An 18,145-nucleotide genomic window follows, 5' to 3' on the forward strand; every position below is an offset into this window, starting at 1 on the left:
GGATTAAGGATATATATAGAGCTTTTACACTGGTTATTTAATTTTGTAGGTGTGCTTTCAAGTTTTTCAATCTTTTTATCAGAGTGAAGTTAATTTCTTAAAATAGTTTACTTCCTGAAGATGATACAGTACGTTAAATTATGTAACTAAATGCCTCCTCCTCATCTATAAGGTTTGCAAAGTGCTTTACGAATATTACAAATTTATACAAATGTTATCTCATTTAATCCTCACAACAAACCTGGAAAGCAGCTGCTATTTTTATCCTCAATTTAAAGATGAGGAAACTGAGGTAGAGAGTAAAGTAGCTTGCCCAGGATCACACACCTAATAAGTGTCTAAGATCACATTTGAATCAGGTTCTTTTTTTTTTCTTTCGGCTAGGCAATGGGGTTAAGTGACTTGCCCAGGATCACACAGCTAGTAAGTGTTATGTGTCTGAGGTCACATTTGAACTCAGGTCCTCCTGACTCCAAGGCTGGTGCTCTATCCACTGTGCCACCTAGCTGCCCCTAAGATTTTTTTTCCAAAGTTATTTTTAGCTTTCAACATTCACTTCTACAAGATTTCGAGCTCCAAATTTTCACCCCAACTCGCCCCTCTCTTCACCCCAAGTTGGCACTCATTGTAAATATCCCTGTCCCTAGTCTGCCCTCCCTTTTATCTCTCCCCCTCTTCTTTTATCCCCTGTGCCTTCTATTTTCCTGTAGGGCAGGACAGATTTCTGTACCCAATTTCCTGTATTTCTTATTTCCCAGTTGCAAGTGAAAACATTTTTTAAAAACATGTGTTTTTAAAACTTTAGGTTCCAAATTTTCTCCCTTCCTACCTCCCCACCCACTATCATTGAAAAGGCAAGCAACTCAATATAGGTTATACATGTGTAATTATGCAAAACACTTCCATAGTGGTCATGTTGTGAAAAACTAAATCTATTTCCCTTAATCTTATCCCACCCTCCCCATTTATTCAATTCTTTCTTTTGACCCTGCCCCTCCTCAGAAGTGTTTGCTTCTGATTACCCCTTTCCCAATCTGCCCTCCTCTCTATCATCCCCTGCTCTCTTGTCCCCTTGGCCCCCTATTTTCCTGTAGGGTAAGACAGATTTCCATACCCAATTGAGTGTGTATGCTAGTCCCTCCTTAATCCAAATCCCATGAGAATAAGATTCACTCATTCCCTCTCTCCTTCCCCTGTTTCCCCTCCACTGCAAGAGCCTTTTCTTTCCTGGTTTTTTTTTTTGTGAGATAATTTACCCCATTCTACCTCCCTTTCTCTTCTCCAGATAATCTCCTCTTCCCCTTAATTTTATTCTCCAGATATGACCCCTTAATCTTCAACTCATCCTGTCCCCTCTGTCTATCTATATCTATATCTATACATACATATAATTTTTTCCCTCCAACTACCCTAATACTGACAAAAGTCTCATGAGTTATAAATATCATCTTTCCATGCAGGAATGTGAACAGTTCAACCTTAATAAGTCTCTTATGATTTCTCTTTCCTGTTTACCTCTTCATGTTCCACTTGAGTCTTGTATTTGAAAGTCAAATTTTCTATTCAGCTCTGGTCTTTTCATCAAGAATGCTTGAAAGTCCTCTATTTCACAGAATGTCCATTTTTTCCCCTGAAGGATTATACTCAGTTTTGCTGGGTAGATGATTCTTGGTTGTAATCCTATCTCCTTTGCCCTCCAGAATATTATATTCCATGCCCTGTGTCCTTAATGTAGAAGCTGCTAAATCTTGTGTTATCCTGATTGTGTTTCCACATACTTGAATTGTTTCTTTCTGGCAGCTTGTAATATTTTCTCCTTGACCTGGGAACTCTGGAATTTGGCTATAATATTCCTAGGAGTTTTCCTTTGGGGATCTCTTTCAGGAGGAGATCTGTGGATTCTTTCAATTTCTATTTTGCCCTCTGGTTCTAAATATCAGGGCAGTTTTCCTTGATAATTTCTTGAAAGATGATGTCTAGGCTCTTTTTTTGATCATGGCTTTCAGATAGTCCAATAATTTTTAAATTTCTCTCCTGGATCTATTTTCCAGGTCAGTTGTTTTTCCAATGAGATATTTCACATTGTTTTCTAATTTTTCATTCTTTTGGATTTGTTTTACAGTGTCTTGATTTCTCATAAAGTCACTAGCTTCCAATTGCTCTATTCTAATTTTTAAGGAAGTATTTTCTTCAGTAAGATTTGGACTTCCATTTCCATTTGGCCAATTTGCTTTTTAAGGCATTCTTCTCCTCACTGGCTTTTTGAACCTCTTTTGCCACTTGGGTTAGGCTATTTTTTAAGATGTTATTTTCTTCAGTATTTTTTTGGGTCTCCCTTAGCAAGCTGTTGACTTATCATCAGTCTCATTTCTCTTCCCAGTTTTTCCTCTACTTTTCTTGCTTCTCAAAATCCTTTTTGAGCTCTTCCAAGGCCTGGGACTGATTCATATTTTTCTTGGAGGCTCTGGATGTAGGAGCTTTGACTTTGTTGTCTTCTTCTGGTTGAATGTTTTGATCTTCTTTGTTACCAAAAAAAGGATTCTACGTCTAACACTTCTTGCGAGGTTTGCTCATGGTCCCAGCCAATTATTTGAGTTATAAACTCTTTGTTAAGGTAGAGGTCTGCTTCCAATATGGAGAATGTACTGTCCCAAGCTTCGGGGGTTTGTACAGCTGTTTTCAGAGATACTTCCAGGGACCTGTAAATTTTCAGTTCTTCCAAGATGGTATGATCCAGGGTGAGGTGTTTACACCTTTCCTGGCCTGTGCTCTGGTCTATAAGTGACCACAAGCTCTCTTTTCTGTCTTGGAACAATGGGGAGGATTTCTTCTGCACAGCCACTACAAGCTCCACCACTCCAGTGCTCCTCGCCCCAGGACCACCACCCAGAACTGTGACCCAGATCCAAGCACAGGCAAAGCAAGAGATTCCTGCCTCAGCACTGGCAAAGAGATCCCTGCAGTCTCCCTCTGATCAGCCACTTGATTCCCCCTCAATCTGTGGGCTGGGAGCTCAAGAGGCAGTCGCCACCCCGGGGCAGCACTCCAATCTCTGCTCTCCAGAACTGGCTCTGAGACCTAGCTTCTCTCTCACCGCTGAAACAGACTTTTCCCACTGCCCTTCTAAGTTTTCTTTGGCGTTTCTGGGTTGAGAAGTCTGGAAGCTGCCACAGCTGCCTGCAATTCAGTTCTCTGAGGCCTGCTCTAGGTTCGCTGTGGACTACATGCCCATGCCGAACTGGGCTCCTCTACCAGACCTACTCAATATACCTTTCTGATCAACCACCCAGGTTGTCTTGGGCTGGAAATTTGTTTCACTCTGTCTGTTTGTGGGTTCTGCTGCTTAAGAATTTGTTTAGAGCCATTTTTTATAGGTATTTGGAGGGGTTTGGGGGAGAGCTCTAGCAAGTCATTCTTTCACTCCACCATCTTGGCTCCACCCCCGCCTCTGAGATTTTTGAGACACACTGTAGCATTCTTTTTATTTATTTATTTATTTGTTTGTTTGGTTTTTTGGACGAGGCAATCAGGGTTAAGTGACTTGCCCAGGGTCACACAGCTAGTGAGTATCATGTGTCTAAGGCAAGATTTGAACTCAGGGCCAGTGCTCCAGCCACTGTGCCATCTAGCTGACCCCTTTGACTCAGGTTCTTGACGCAAGGACCAGTGCTCTAAACACTTCACCACTTGCCTTAAACTGCTAGCAAAATTAGAACTTTTTAAAAATACTTGTGGTACTTTCTGAACCAGACCACTAAAAACTATACATATTTCTCAGCATCATATGGCACTTGTTAAAAAATGAACCATAAGGTCACAGAAAACTGCAAATAAATGTAAAAAGGCATAAATACTTTTACACATCCTTTACCTATCATTACACAATAAAAATAAACAATCAATTCACAGAGTACAAAAAAAAAGAAACAGTGCTAAAGAAGAACTTAACAATGAGACAGATGGATGCATAAATACACAGTCACCTAAACAGAGCTTTTATTAAACAATCACTGTGTGTCAGCAAATACTAGTGACACAAATACAAGTATAAATGATAGTCCACGCTTGCCCTAGGGAGCTTACATTCTAATGGGGGAAAATAGTACACAAAGGGAAATTAGAAAGAAGAATGGGGGGTAGATGGGATATAGAGGCATTCACATGGGGAAAGGCTATCCTTAAAAAAAAAAGTCAATCCAAGAAAAAAAATCAGAGAAACAAATATGTCAAAAACACTGAGATGATATACCAAATTTCTGAAATACTGTTAAATTACTCCTCAGAGGAAAAGTCATACCCTAAAAAATGCCTCAGCAAAATAGAAGACAGATGAACTAAACATTCAATTACAAAGCACAGAAACCCAACAAATAAACAAACCTAAAATAAGAACAGGAGAGGAAATCTTGAAAATTAGGAGAACTTGATAAATTGGAACCCAAAGACTACAGAAATGCCAAGCAAATTAAAGCTGGTACTTTGAAAAGACTTTAAAATTTGATAAACCTTTAGCTAACCTGATTTTAAAAGAACGGAGCAGAAAATCTAACCAACAAAATAACAAATGAAAAAGGTAAAATCTAAACAAAACCAGAAGAAATAAAAAGAAGTATCAGATTCTACCAAGCATAAGTTTATGCCAACAAAGTGTAAAAACACAGGAAATGAAGATTATCTTCAATGACATAAAATACCTAAACTGCCACACACACACACACACACACACATACACACACACACACACAGAACTAGCTATAAGTGAACTACCAAACAAACTGATGAGTTTACAGGATAATTCTATCAAACTTTAAAGAAGATTTAATACCAGTACTAGACAAAATATTCTCAAGAAAAATTGAGAAAGAATGCACCTGACCAACTGAGGAAAGACTACTGAGAAAGAAAGCACCCTATCAAACAAATATAGTTCTAACACAACCAGAAACAGATAAAGCACAGAACTATAGCTAATCTATTAATCATTTTTTAAAATTTTAAATAAAATTGCATCAAATAGACTATAGCAATTAATTCATGAAATGTTGGCGCACAGGTGCCTAATAAATGTTTACTAATTGATTTATTGAAAGTATTTACTATGACAAAATTTTACTTAAACAATTGGAGGGAAAAGGAAACTGAAAATAACCTAGGGCAAAGAAATTGAGAAAATTTATAGCTTCAGCAAAGTTACAGCTAGAAAACCAATCCACAAAAATCAGGAGCATTTCTAACAACAAAATCTAAGAGGAAATAAGAGGAAGAGAAATTCCATTCAAAATAACTACAAAATTCATTTGGTATTTGGAGGTCGATTTACAAAAAAAAAAACCCACTTAATACTTACACAGATTCAATCACAAAGTGTTCCTTAGAGAAAAAGAACAACTTAAACACACAGCAATTCATGGTTGGACCACGTGGATAAAATAAAAATCACAATTCTACCAAAGTTAATTTGCAGATTTAATGTTAGAGAAATAGTGGAGAAAGATAATAACAATATTCTTTTGGAGAAACTAAAGATCGAGACTGTCAAGGGAAATGATGAAATAAGACAAGAATGAATGGGCAATAGCACTGAATTTTATCAAAACCAAAATTTTGGTACTAGTTTTAAAAAAATAGAAGAGTAGATAAATAAAACAGATTAGACAACGGAGAATCAGAAATGATGGCAAAATCCAGTGTTTAACAAACCTGAAAACATAAATTAGTAAAAATTTTGCAATTTAATAAAAACTGCTGGGAAAACTGCAAATGGTCTGACAGAAATAAGGCTTAGGCTAACTTCCTACACTATATTCCACAATAAATTCAAAATAGATACGTAACCTGAATACTAAAAACCATATCATAAAAATTAGAAGATATGAAGATCATATATCTTTCATAACTATAAGTAAAGGATAAAGTATTAACCAAACAAGGGAGAGAAAAATTTACAAAAGACAAAAATAGATGGTTTTAATTACATGAAATTGAAAAGCTTTCAAATTTGTTCTTAAACAACTTAAGAATTAAATTATTCTTCATTTCTATAGGAAATTTTAGAATTTAACCTATTTAATTTACACAAACAAAATTTATGCATATGGGATAACTATATGCAGTATGGTCAACTGGGAAAAAATCTTTGTATCAAATTTCTTAGTTAAGGGATTGGTCAAGATATACAGACAACTAACAGAAACACAGCAAGATCAAAAGCCACCCTCTAAAAGAACAGTCATAAGAACCATATTAAAGAATGTTCCAAATCACTAATAATACAATTATTAACACTAATAGTGTAATAATTGCACTAGAAATGCAAATCAAAATAACTCTGAGGTTGTACTTCTTAACAATGACAAAAGATGGGAATAGTGAATATTGGAGGGGCTGTGGAAAGAAGGGCATGCTAATGCATTGCTGGTAGAGCTGAAAATTTGCTGAACCATCCTGAAAGAAAATTTAGAATTACACAAATAAAATGGCAAAAATGTCCACATCCTTTGACCCAGAGATTCCAATGATAGGCAAATATTCCAAGGAGGCTGATGACAAAACAAATCTCTATACAACAAAATATTTATAGCAATGCTTTTTGTAGATCAAAATACTAGAAACAAAATAGACTCCCACTGACTGGAATGGCTAAACAAACTGCAGTACAAGAATGTAATGGAATATTGTTGAGCTATAAAAAAAACGAGGAGCAGCTAGGTGGCGAAGTGGATAGAGCACTGGTCCTGAAGTCAGGAGGACCTGAGTTCAAATCCGGCCTCAGACCAAACACTTGACACTTACTAGCTTTGTGACCCTGGGCAAGTCACTTAACCCCAATTACCTTAAAAAAAAAAAGGAAAAAAAGAAGTTAAAAAAAAACAATGAAAATGATGAAAACAGAGAACCATGGAAAGATCTGCAGGAACTGATGCAAACTGAACTAAGCAGAGTCAAGAAAACAAAGTACACAATGAATGACCACAACAATGAAATGGTATGAACCACCACTGAATAATTTAAAATAAATATAAAAAACATAAAGAACAAATAGGACCCAAAATAAGAGATAGGAAAAGAGATATTCTACATGCCTTTGAAGAGGTGGCCATAGGGGAAGGCATCCCCATGAATGTGGAACATTGCAAGTAATATCAAGTCTTTTTTATCAGTTTTGCTGATTTTTTTTTCTATTCTTTCTCACTCTAAAAAAAACCACAGAATTCTTTGTTGTAAGGGGCTATTCTGGGAGAGGGAAAGGGATATAGCTAGACAATGTAAAAATAAAAAATCAACTAAAAATCCGTTTATACAAAAAGAAGTGCTGAATCTTACTTATGAGAGCAGGAAACAAATAGTGCCCAAGAATCTGAACAGCCTAGTGACTCTAAATTATTTTTATGTAACCATTTCTAAATGAAAAAATGCAGTTGAGTTTCTTCTCAATTCACTGTTTGCCTTCTCTACTGACAAAATAAACAATGTCAATGGTAATGTGATCTTTCGATCCAAAACCCTAATCCACAAAATATGAACAACGTACATGTCATTACTATCATGAGTCACAAATTCTTTAATATCCTGAAGCTTCAATTTACAGACCTTGAGTTTTTACATGTTAGTCACACTGCTCCTTGTTTAGCTGAAGGGGACATTTGGAACATATTGTTACAGATGAGATTTTTGTAAACACTTTTATGGTCCATTTTAACTTCTGTAAGAACTCCAAGGGACTCAACATTCTACTAGGAAAAGTTAAAGGAACAGGATTTGTGAAAAAATTTTCTTCCTAAATTTCTGAAGTCTGTCTTCTAAATGATTCCCTTTAAAATTATCTGTCTTGCACTAGTTCACAAAAATGAACTAAGAAGAGAAATACAGTTTCATAGATTAAAAACAATTTCTGGCAGAACTGAATTATTTAAGCAGTATTTATTCTACTACATGCTGAGCACTTCAGATACAAAGACTATGTGGAAGGGACTTGCGTGCTATGAAAGGAAACACTAGTTACACATATAAGAAAAAAGAAAAGTATGCACTATTAGTGGCTGGTATGTAGAAATTACTGGGTAAATGCTTGTTGAATGAAACATTCATGTAAAACAAATAAGAAATATTAAGATTCTTAGGCACTGAAAAAAGCACTGATTTTGAGTCAGAAGACACTGCTCCTGGTATTGGTTGTATTACTAAGTAGCTAGGAAGAATTAAAAAAAATGTAGAGCAGTAAGCAGAAGCACAAGGATACAGGGAGCATCAAAGATTTCCTCACTAAGTTCAAGTCATCAGAAGTAGATAACTCATAGTCCCGTGACCAGTTAAGTGTTAGAGGTGAAATTAAAACCCAGATCCCATCTGATTTCTGCTAGTAATTCCTGCTAGATGTTGCACCTTTTCCTCTATATTATGCAACTTCTCAAATATGCAAACGTATTATTCAATGCAAAAATAGATCACAGTTTTACCGATTTAGATCTAGAAAAGACTTTAGAGATAAGAGCCCAACTCCCTCATTTTAGAGTTAAGTAAAGTTCAGAGAGTGTAAGTTATTTGCCTAGAGTGACATAAATATTGAATATCAGAAGTTAATCTGTTTTTTTCTATGCCTCACCTAATATTTAATGTTCAGATATTCACTGAACAACTGTCTATTATGTATCTGGAGGACTTGCATAATTTTGATGAATGCATGGAAAATGCATTACTGGGAGAGAGGCTTTAAATTTAAGGGAGTATTTTGCTCTACCAAATAAAATGCTTTTTCATAGTCAACAGTAAAAATAGCAGAATTTTGAATTTTCTACATTTTTTTTCAATTTTGTGATGATCAACATGGTTCATTGTAAAATATCATTTAATAAAGATTGTTCTTTAATTTAATTAAATTTCATCATGAATGCTCTCTATGTGGGTTAACAATCCTCATAAAAATTAACATAGATGGTAAAGCAAACATATAAGTATTAATTATTGATGTTCTCTTGATTGTCCCTTTTTGGGGATATTAATAAGGTCCAATTTCCTCCCACACTTTTGCTATCTTCTCTTCCATTAGATACGTTGTGAATTGATCCCTCAGTACTCTCGTGACTTTCTTACCTAGCACCCAGTTCTTCTCTAAGTATACTTTCACCATATTTCTTCTTTTTATTGACAATTCTACTTTCCCTATAAGGATATTCAAGTCTGTCATGCTAGCACACAAGTACAGTGGCTTCACAATCCTCCAAGGTAAAAACAGCTTGTTATAAAAATCTTTACAAGTATTTTACATCTTTATTTTATTTTTGTCTACTATAAATTTGTTACATAACCTACCTTCCTAATCAGTTCACTATCCCACTCAGTACAATGCTTTTTAGAAACCTTTTTATCCCTCCTCAAACCTCCCAGGGCTCCCATGACTTGGTGGCTTCATCAGCTCCCATGAATTCAATTCTCCTCTCCAAGAGGACAATTCTCAGATCTATCTGTATTGCCCTAAGCTCTCTCCTGATGTCCATTCTCCTGTCTCCAAGTGGCAGTGAATAGAACACTGACCCTCAAGTTCAGGAAGACTCTAGTTCAAATCTGGCTTCATTTACTAGATGTGTGACTCTGGGCAAGTAACTTAACCTCTGTCTCAGTTTTCTCATCTGTAAAATGGGAATAATACCTAATTTAAAAGGTTGTTATAAAGATCTAGTGAAACAGTATTTGTAAAGCACTTTGCAAACTTTAAAGCACTACATGAAAGCTACTAGCCATTACTGATTATACACCTCAAACTGGATGTCCTGCAGATACTTCAAATTCAACATGTCCAAAACTGAATTCAGTATCTTTACCAAAAAACAAATAAACAAACAAACTAACAAAAAAAAAACCACCCTTCCCTATTAGAGTCAAGTATACTGCCATCATCCCAGTTACCTAGACTTTTAACCTTGGTGTCATCTGTAATTTCTCACACTTTCACTTCTCTCTCCCCCCATATCCAATCTGTTGCCAATCCTGTGAATTCTACTTTGAAAATATCTTTTGTAATCTTCCTAAAGCACAGCTCTGATCATGTTATCTCCATATTCAATAAATTCCCATGATTTCCTACTACCTTCAGGATCAAATCTAAAAACCTGTTTGGCTTTTAAAGCCTTTTATAACCTAGTACCTTCCTGAATTTCCAGTCTTTCCACACCTTACTCCCCTCCATGTATGCTATGATACAGTGACACTGGACACTTTGCTGTTTCTGGCACAAGGCATTCCATCTTCTAACACCATGCATTTTCACTGGCTCTGCTTACTGGCCTTGAATTTTCTACCTACTCACTGGCTCCCTGTGTTCCTTCAAGTCTCAGCTAAAAGTGAACCTTTCACAAAAAGCTTTCCAGAGTCCAGTTAGTGCTGGTGCTTTCCCTCTGAGAACATCTACAGTTTATCCTGTATATGTCTGGTTTGTACACGGCTGTTTGCATGTTCTCTCTCCCTGTATCCTGGTGTTTTCTTAATAAATGCTTGTTGACTTGTTCTCCTTTCAGTTTCTCTCTCAAATGCCCTTAGAATGACTACATGACTTAAAGAAAGCTAAACTGTCTTTAAATTGGTTTTACTCTCCACCGCTTCTCTCTCATGGGAAGCTATCGCTCATAATTTTCCAACATCCTTCACAAGATTTATGGACAAGTTTAAACTCTTCATTGGTTGCTATTTCTTTCAACTTTGCCAAGAAAGTCGAGTGTTCAATGGTTAAGATGCTTTTTTGGTTCTTCTAATCAGTCTGTGTGTCCTTTTCCCATCCATATTACATTATTTGTCAATAACTTATTAGGTTAAAGTTGTTTTAATCCCATTCCACATCTCTATTTCTTACTCACTGCATGCTTTATCAGTAATTTGGATTCTACTCCTGAGTCCCTGGATTCTGAGAGGTCAGTTTTCACCGTATCTTTAAGGGCCCCAAGCCTCAATGCCATTTCCTGCTTGTTCCAGGTCATGCCACCCCTCCTCCTTTCACTCTCCCTATTATTTGTTACCTTCCCCCATTAGAATATGATCTATCTACTTGAGAAAAGGCTGACTGAGAGGACCCAAGTGCAGATACCACTTCTGAAACTTTCTACCTGGACGACCTGGAGCATATAATTTCACCTTTCTAGGCCTCAGTTTCTAGTTTGATTCTGATGTCTGACTCAGAATATCTCCAACATCAATAACAGGATACTTCTTATTAAATTATGCCCATTTTTATTATTTTTCCCAATGTTCACCATATTATCCAGCGCCTCTCAATTCTTTTTTCAAAGTAAGGCTTCTGTGCAGTCTACGAGTCTTTGGCCTATCTCATTCTGTATTCCTGACCCTAACTTTACATCATATTTTTTACCATCCTCACCGATTCCTGCCTGTGCATTCAAGTCACCAATTTATCTAAGAATATGATAATTTAATGTGGAGGGCCTTATTAAGGTCTTCACAGAATTTCTATGCATCTTCATCCTCTGCATGTAGATCTGCTATATGCTGTTTTTTGTTTTGTTTTGTTTTGGGTATTTCCTTGTAGGCTTTCTGGCAAATACTTTTCCCAAGCATTGCAATATAAGATTACCAATGTTGCACAAAAGCCTGCTTCTTGTTGCTGTTACATAAACAAAGTAAAACAAAACAAAAACCAATTATGCCAACTCTTTTTTTTTCTAAGCAGAACCTTTGTTGTTGTTCAGCCATTTCAGTCATGTCCAACTCTTTATGATCTCATTTGGGGTCATTTTAAAGATGACAAAACTGAGGCAAAGAAGGTTAAGTGACTTGTCCAGGATCACATATCAAGTAAGTTTCTGAGGCAAGATCTGAACTCAGGAAGATGAGTCTTCCTGACTCCAAGCCTGGTACTCTATCCACTATGCCATCTAGCTGCCTATGAGCCCCCTTACATTGCAGCAATTTCCTTTTGTCTTTATAGAAAGTGAAAATGTCAAATGGATGCAATTCAGCTCCTCCAATACTATGGCCACTCATTTGTAAAAGGATTGGACAGGGATCTCACTTTTGGAGTGTTAGTAGCTAAGTTAAAAGCTCATAAAGTTTATGAACGGTCTAAAAATTGTGTTATTCTTACAACCCTCTGTCCCTATTTCCAGAAGAAGAGGAATACACAGACCTAAAGGGAATTTTGTATTCTATCCTTGTTTAATGGGTTGCCACAGCCAAAGGAATCATCACTAAATGGCCATACTACCAGTGAAGAGCTTCTCTATACTTATACAAGATTGGTCCTCAGAAAATCAACTCATCCTGTAACCTGAACAATACTCAAGGTCTTTCTAGTATGGTAGAGTCTGCCAGAGATTGTACTTTTTACAGTCACAGTCTTTAATAAACTAAGGGCACCTCCATATTACAGTGAGGCATCAGAGTATTTTTAATTATATCACATCAATATAGGATAATTTATTTATCCATTCTCCAACTGTTGTACATACCATCCAACTACTGAATAATTCTTCCTAACAGAAATACAATATCTATCAATACCATGTACAGAAAAGCCCTTTTTTCCTTTTTATACTATTTTGGGGATAACATCCTTAGTAAAGAAATTGCTCAGTCAAAAGTTATATATTGTTTTGTGATTCACTGTCTATATTCTCCAAAATATTTCCATTAGTCTAAAATCATGTATTCAAGTAGTTCTGCCTTAAAGATCTGTCAATATTGGATCTTTTTCATCTTCTAAATTGTACAGATGTTTTTAAATTATGAATTTTGTTGCAGCATAATTTGATTAAAAGCAGTGCAAAGTAGTGGGAGAAGCATAGGATATGGATTCAGGAGATGTAGGTTTCATTCTTGGATCCATCATTTAATTACATATGTGATCTTAGACAAATAATTCAATATCTTGAGGTTGCAGTTAAATGTCTCTACTTGGAAAGTTTTAAAAGAATTCTTATTCAAATATGAGTATAGTCTTTGGCTATAAGAAGACATAATCTTTGAGGATGCTCTTAGCATTTAGAGGCCATGATTCTGTCAGCCTCAATTCTCCCTCCATTACTATTCTACTATCAAGCCTTAAGTGATTGTACTATTTTGTAATTCTTACAGGTATATACAACAGGCACTGCAGGAACAGGATTTTGTCTCAAAGTGACAACCTGGGTAACTAAATCCAACATTCAGATAGAGATCTGAAGTTGATTAAATATTAGGTAAGGGCCAGAACACTGTCTCCTCTCTTTTAATATCTGCCTCTACTTCACAGTGCCCCCAGGCTCTTTTCACTTCTTTACCCCCTCTTATGGAAAAAACATAAAGATGCAAGACACTTTAGAAATCCTGTTCCTTGTATGAGTCTGGGAGCAGCAGTCTCACACCTAACTCAGAACTTTCTCAGCCTGACCAGCAACCTCGATCTCCCCCAAAATGGGAACTACTGTCCAGGACCAGCTGATTGTGAATGTCCTAAAGGAAGACAAGGTTCCCCATTATAAGATCACTATTGTTGGGGTCAGTGCAGTTGGCATAGCATGTGCTATCAGTATCTTAATGAAGGATTTGGCTGATGAACTTGCCCTAGTTGATGTAATAGAAGACAAACTAAAGGGGAGATGATAGCTCTCCAACATGGCAGCCTTCTCCTCAAAACACCAAAGATTATTTCTGTCAAAGACTACAGTGTGACTGTAAACTCAAAGTTGGTTGTTGTTATGGCTGAGGCACATCAACAGGAGGGAGAAAGTCGTCTTAATTTGGTCCAATGTAATGTGAATATCTTTAAATTCGTCATTCCCAATACTGTTAAATACAGCCCTAATTGCAAGCTGCTTATTGTTTCCAATCCAGTGGATATTTTGACATATGTGGCCCGGAAGCTAAGTGGCCTTCTCAAAAATTGTGTTATTGGAAGTGGCTGCAATCTGGATTCTGCCCATTTCTGTTATCTAAATCGGGGAGAGACTTGGTATCCATTCTTCAAGTCATCATGGATGGGTCCTTGGGGAACATGGAGACTCCAATGCTCCTGTGTGGAGTGGTATGAATGTTGTCAGTGTCTCTCTGAAGAATCTTTATCCTGCTTTGGGAACTAATGCTGATTCAGAGGATTGGAAAGATGTTCATAAACAGGCGGTTGAAAGTGCTTACGAAGTGATCAAGCTGAAGGGCTACACTTCCTGGGCCACTGGCTTGTCTGTGGTGATCTGGCAGAAAGCATTATGAAGAATCTTCGGAGAGTGCATCCAGTTTCCACCAAGATTAAGGATACATGGCATTAATGAGGATTTCTTCCTCAGTGTCCCGTGTATTTTGAGGCACAGCGGCATTTCAAATATGGTGAAGGTAAACCTGAATCCAGAGGAGGAGGGCCATTTAAAGAAGAATGCAGATACTCTCTGGGGAATCCAGAAGAAGCTACAATTTTAAAGTCTTTTAATATGCTGCCACTTTACTATTGAAAGAACGAAACAGTGGTTAAAGGATTATGTATGATGTGCTTTTCAAATAGGTCAAATCCTTCCTCTGATTAGTGTTTGAACACCAGAAATGTAAAACCTACGAACACACTCTAGTCTCTTCCTCAAGTTAGAAATGTGGAATAGTACAGTGTGTCTACTATTTGCTAAACCCTGTTGTTGTTTGCATATGATGCTGGGTACAATCTCAGTAGTTGCTGTCAAGCAGAGCCAGCACCCCACATGTATGTAACTACCTGCCTTGTATGCAGGTGCTACAGGTTCCTGCAGATCCAGAAGACAATATTCCTGGATACAAAACACCATACAGTACTAATACTTCATTGATGCATTGATTACCTTTGTGCTCCGCTCCATTAGAGCTCTGCAGTATGGCCCCATATATCATCTTTCCAGAGGACCTAATTTTGTCTACCTGCATATATATCAATAGTTGTAAATTTCCATATTATATAAAAAGATCTATATATGTACAATGATGCAACCAATTCCTCAAGTGTCATACTAACCCTAAATACTGAATAAACAATAAATAATTGACTTTAAAAAAAAAAAAGAAAGAAAGAAATCCTGTGGCTTGCTCTACCTCCACCTACCAAAAAAATTTTTTTAGGAACTAGAAGACCACAGTGACAAGAATCAGCAGACCTAGAACAGGATCATTATTTGTCATTCCAGTTCTCTGTTGGTTTGGTCTCAAGTCCAAGTAGATGCACAGGAAGCAAACTAACCAATTTCTTGCTTATCTTTATCTTACTACTTATCTTTATCTTACTACTATGGTCTTTGATTCAAGATCAGGGAGATGATGGCATTAAAGAGATAAGAAAAGTTCTCTGAACTCACAGTAGCCACACTATGGCCACCTGCTGCTTAGTGTCTGGAAAGCAGAGCAAATTTTTAACAGGGAGAGTGAAGCCAAGTGTCAGCTATAAACTATTGCTGAAAAACACTAGTCCCACAGTTCTTTAGCATCTCTACCATGTGAACCCTTTATGACAAACTGGGAGCTAATTATGTCAATGGGAGCTAATTATGTCAAATGCTGCTCACTTGAGTAACTGGAACTCAATTAACCCATAACAATAAGTAGCCTTGTTTTAAAAAGGTCAACATTTCTAGTCCACAGATTTATCTTAATTTTCATCTTCAACCAAAACTTGGGACCTCAATGTTAAAGCCATCACTTGCAAGAATGTTGGATAAAATAAGTAAAACTTACTGAAGGGTAGTAAAGAGGACAGTTTTGTTGAGCTTGTAATTTAAACTTAGTTTAAATATGAGAAGTAATATGAATCAGTAGAAACTTCATAGATTTCAAGATCTTAATCTCAGAACTACAATTTCCTTGATAAAATAGAATACAGTAAGAATAAATTAAAAGGTCACTGCATAAAAAACTGATATATTCACTTAATGTGGTAAGGACTATCAAAAAATTGTTAATATTGCATGACTACCTTAATTCAGTCTTAAAATAAAACCTTCATGATGGTAAAATATCACAAAATTAAATATGTTGCCTGATCACTTGTTTCAGTTGCAGCTTTATGCCCATAAATATATAATAATTAACAAGGACAGCATGGCTGACAGTAGGAAGACCATCACTGAAAACATTTAGAAAACTTAATAATAACAGCTCTCTCAAAGATCAAAGCTTCAATTAAAATCACTATACCTTCATGACATCTTTATATGATCGAATAATGGAGACTTTTCTCTTCTCATCATCTTCTTCATCCATGACTTCATCTGCAGCCTCATAACCTTCATCATTACTACCATCAGCTTCCACAGTATTGGCCATATGGTCAATGAGCTGCTCTAAGGGAGGACTTAGTTCCCTTTCTTCATTCTCCTTCAAACCATAGTCCAATGCTTTATAAATAATAATTCCCAAGGACTCAATAACCTGTGATCAGAAAAGAAGAGAATAAAAGAAAATAAAGATTATTAAAATAGTTTCACAATTTGTCTAAAACTGAACTCATTTTCTTTACCACAAAACTCATACACTCTCTAAGCCTTTATTTCTGCTGAAGGCACCACCATTCTTCTAATCCCTTTCATTCACAACCTTGGCATGAATGAATGAATGAATGAGCATTTATTAAAGTTTTGCTATGTGCAAAAGCACAGTGCTAAGTGCTAGGCATACAAATAAAAAAAAAAAAGATAGTTCCTGTTCTCAAGGAGCTCACATTCTATTGGGGGGAAGACAACACATAGGAGGTTTCAGCTGCAATTCCAATGGAATGGCCCTGTGGGCCTCAGGATGCAGCAGCAAATCAAATAGCAATGCATCTTCTTTAATGTCATTTCCATTAATAAAACCTTATCTGTTTCTGATGTTTAGCCATTTGACAATGCAAGAACTTTCTTTCTATGGTTGCTGGGGGCACAAGACAGGAGCAGAGCCAATGATCTAGTGGGTTCTGCTATTCCCAAGGCTACTGGGCATTATCCTTGACTCCTCACTATCTCCCTCACTCCCTATATATCTAATCAGTTCTTATATACATTTCTACCTCCATAACATCGTTCACTATACTCACAGCCACCACTCTAGTTAAAGTCCTTAACACCTTTGAGCTGCACTAGTACAATATTCTCCAAAGTCATCTCCCTGACTTAAAACACTGTCTTCTTCAATCTCTTTTATCTACAACAGCCAAAATGATTTTCTTAAAGTGGATATATGTATTTATCACTCTCCTACTCAATAAATTTTAAGAGCTCCCTATTGCTTTTAGGTTGAATGAATGAATGGAAAAAGCATTTATTAAACATTTACTATATTCCAGGCATAGTGCTACGTACTGGGGTTACAAATACAAAAATGACCTGGATTTCTAGCCAAGCCCACAGCTTTTTGCATGAGACTCTCCTAACTAAAAGACAGAATGTTGATGCAATGCTGCATGCCTGTGTCAGTGGGCAGAGCTGGTGCCAGAGCCTGAGACAGGAGAAGCACTGCATTTCTTCCTTGAGAAAAACACAAATGGTTCCAAATTTTCTTCAGGACCAAATCCAGGGAAGAGACAGAACAAGATTCTCTTGAAGCCACCTAGGACAAGCCGGCTCCTCAACATGACCCTGCTTCTCAGTTTGCCTCCCAAGAGACTTTGAGGAATTTCCCCTCGGGTGAGATTGAAGCCTCTCTCTTAGTTAAAAGCTGAGATATGTCCCAAAGAGAGAACTCGTTCAGTATTTTCTGGTAAATTCTAATTTGTATGACTTCTCTGATTTGTCTACTATTTGCTCAAATAAATGTTTTCCCCCCTCACTATTTGTGATGATCTTTTATGAAAAACTAGCATTTAGTTAGAAGTCAAACTGATGAATGTAGTTAAGGGCTACTCTCTCTCTCCTTTAAGGGATACCAACCATGGAAATCAGAGCTTTTTGTTCTGAACTAACCCTGCCCCTAGACTAGCAGTATTTAAGGGGCAGACAGGTACAATTCTAGACTGGTAACTTTCTCTCAGAAGAAGACAGAACAACCAGTCTCATGGTCCCTTCTCTGGTTTCCCTCAAAGCAGAAATCACAGTCTCCCTAGGAGGCAAGCTTGCAGACCTAACTATCCATGCCTCCCTGCAACTCACTTTCAGACAACCAATGTGGATATACATAACACATATGGGAAGCACACACCTTACACAAGCAAGACAGTCCCTGCCCTCAAAGAACTCACATT

General features: G+C 36.9%; 1 protein-coding gene and 1 pseudogene across 3 annotated transcripts in view; one reads left to right on the forward strand and one right to left on the reverse strand.

Annotated features, from left to right (window-relative positions):
• The window catches only part of SPIRE1 (spire type actin nucleation factor 1), a 236,947-nt gene that overhangs the window by 118,193 nt on the left and 100,609 nt on the right, over positions 1-18,145 (reverse strand). For all 3 annotated transcript variants that reach the window (XM_020985573.2, XM_020985571.2, XM_020985572.2), the window contains exon 3: positions 16,126-16,359. In XM_020985573.2, coding sequence (XP_020841232.1) covers positions 16,126-16,359 — 234 coding nt within the window. The remainder of the gene's footprint in view (positions 1-16,125; positions 16,360-18,145) is intronic.
• Positions 13,396-14,394, forward strand: LOC110207796 (L-lactate dehydrogenase A chain pseudogene; annotated as a pseudogene).

Source organism: Phascolarctos cinereus, unplaced genomic scaffold (assembly GCF_003287225.1).
Source record: "Phascolarctos cinereus isolate Bilbo 61053 unplaced genomic scaffold, phaCin_HiC Scaffold_4;HRSCAF=312, whole genome shotgun sequence".
Lineage (NCBI taxonomy): Eukaryota > Metazoa > Chordata > Mammalia > Diprotodontia > Phascolarctidae > Phascolarctos > Phascolarctos cinereus.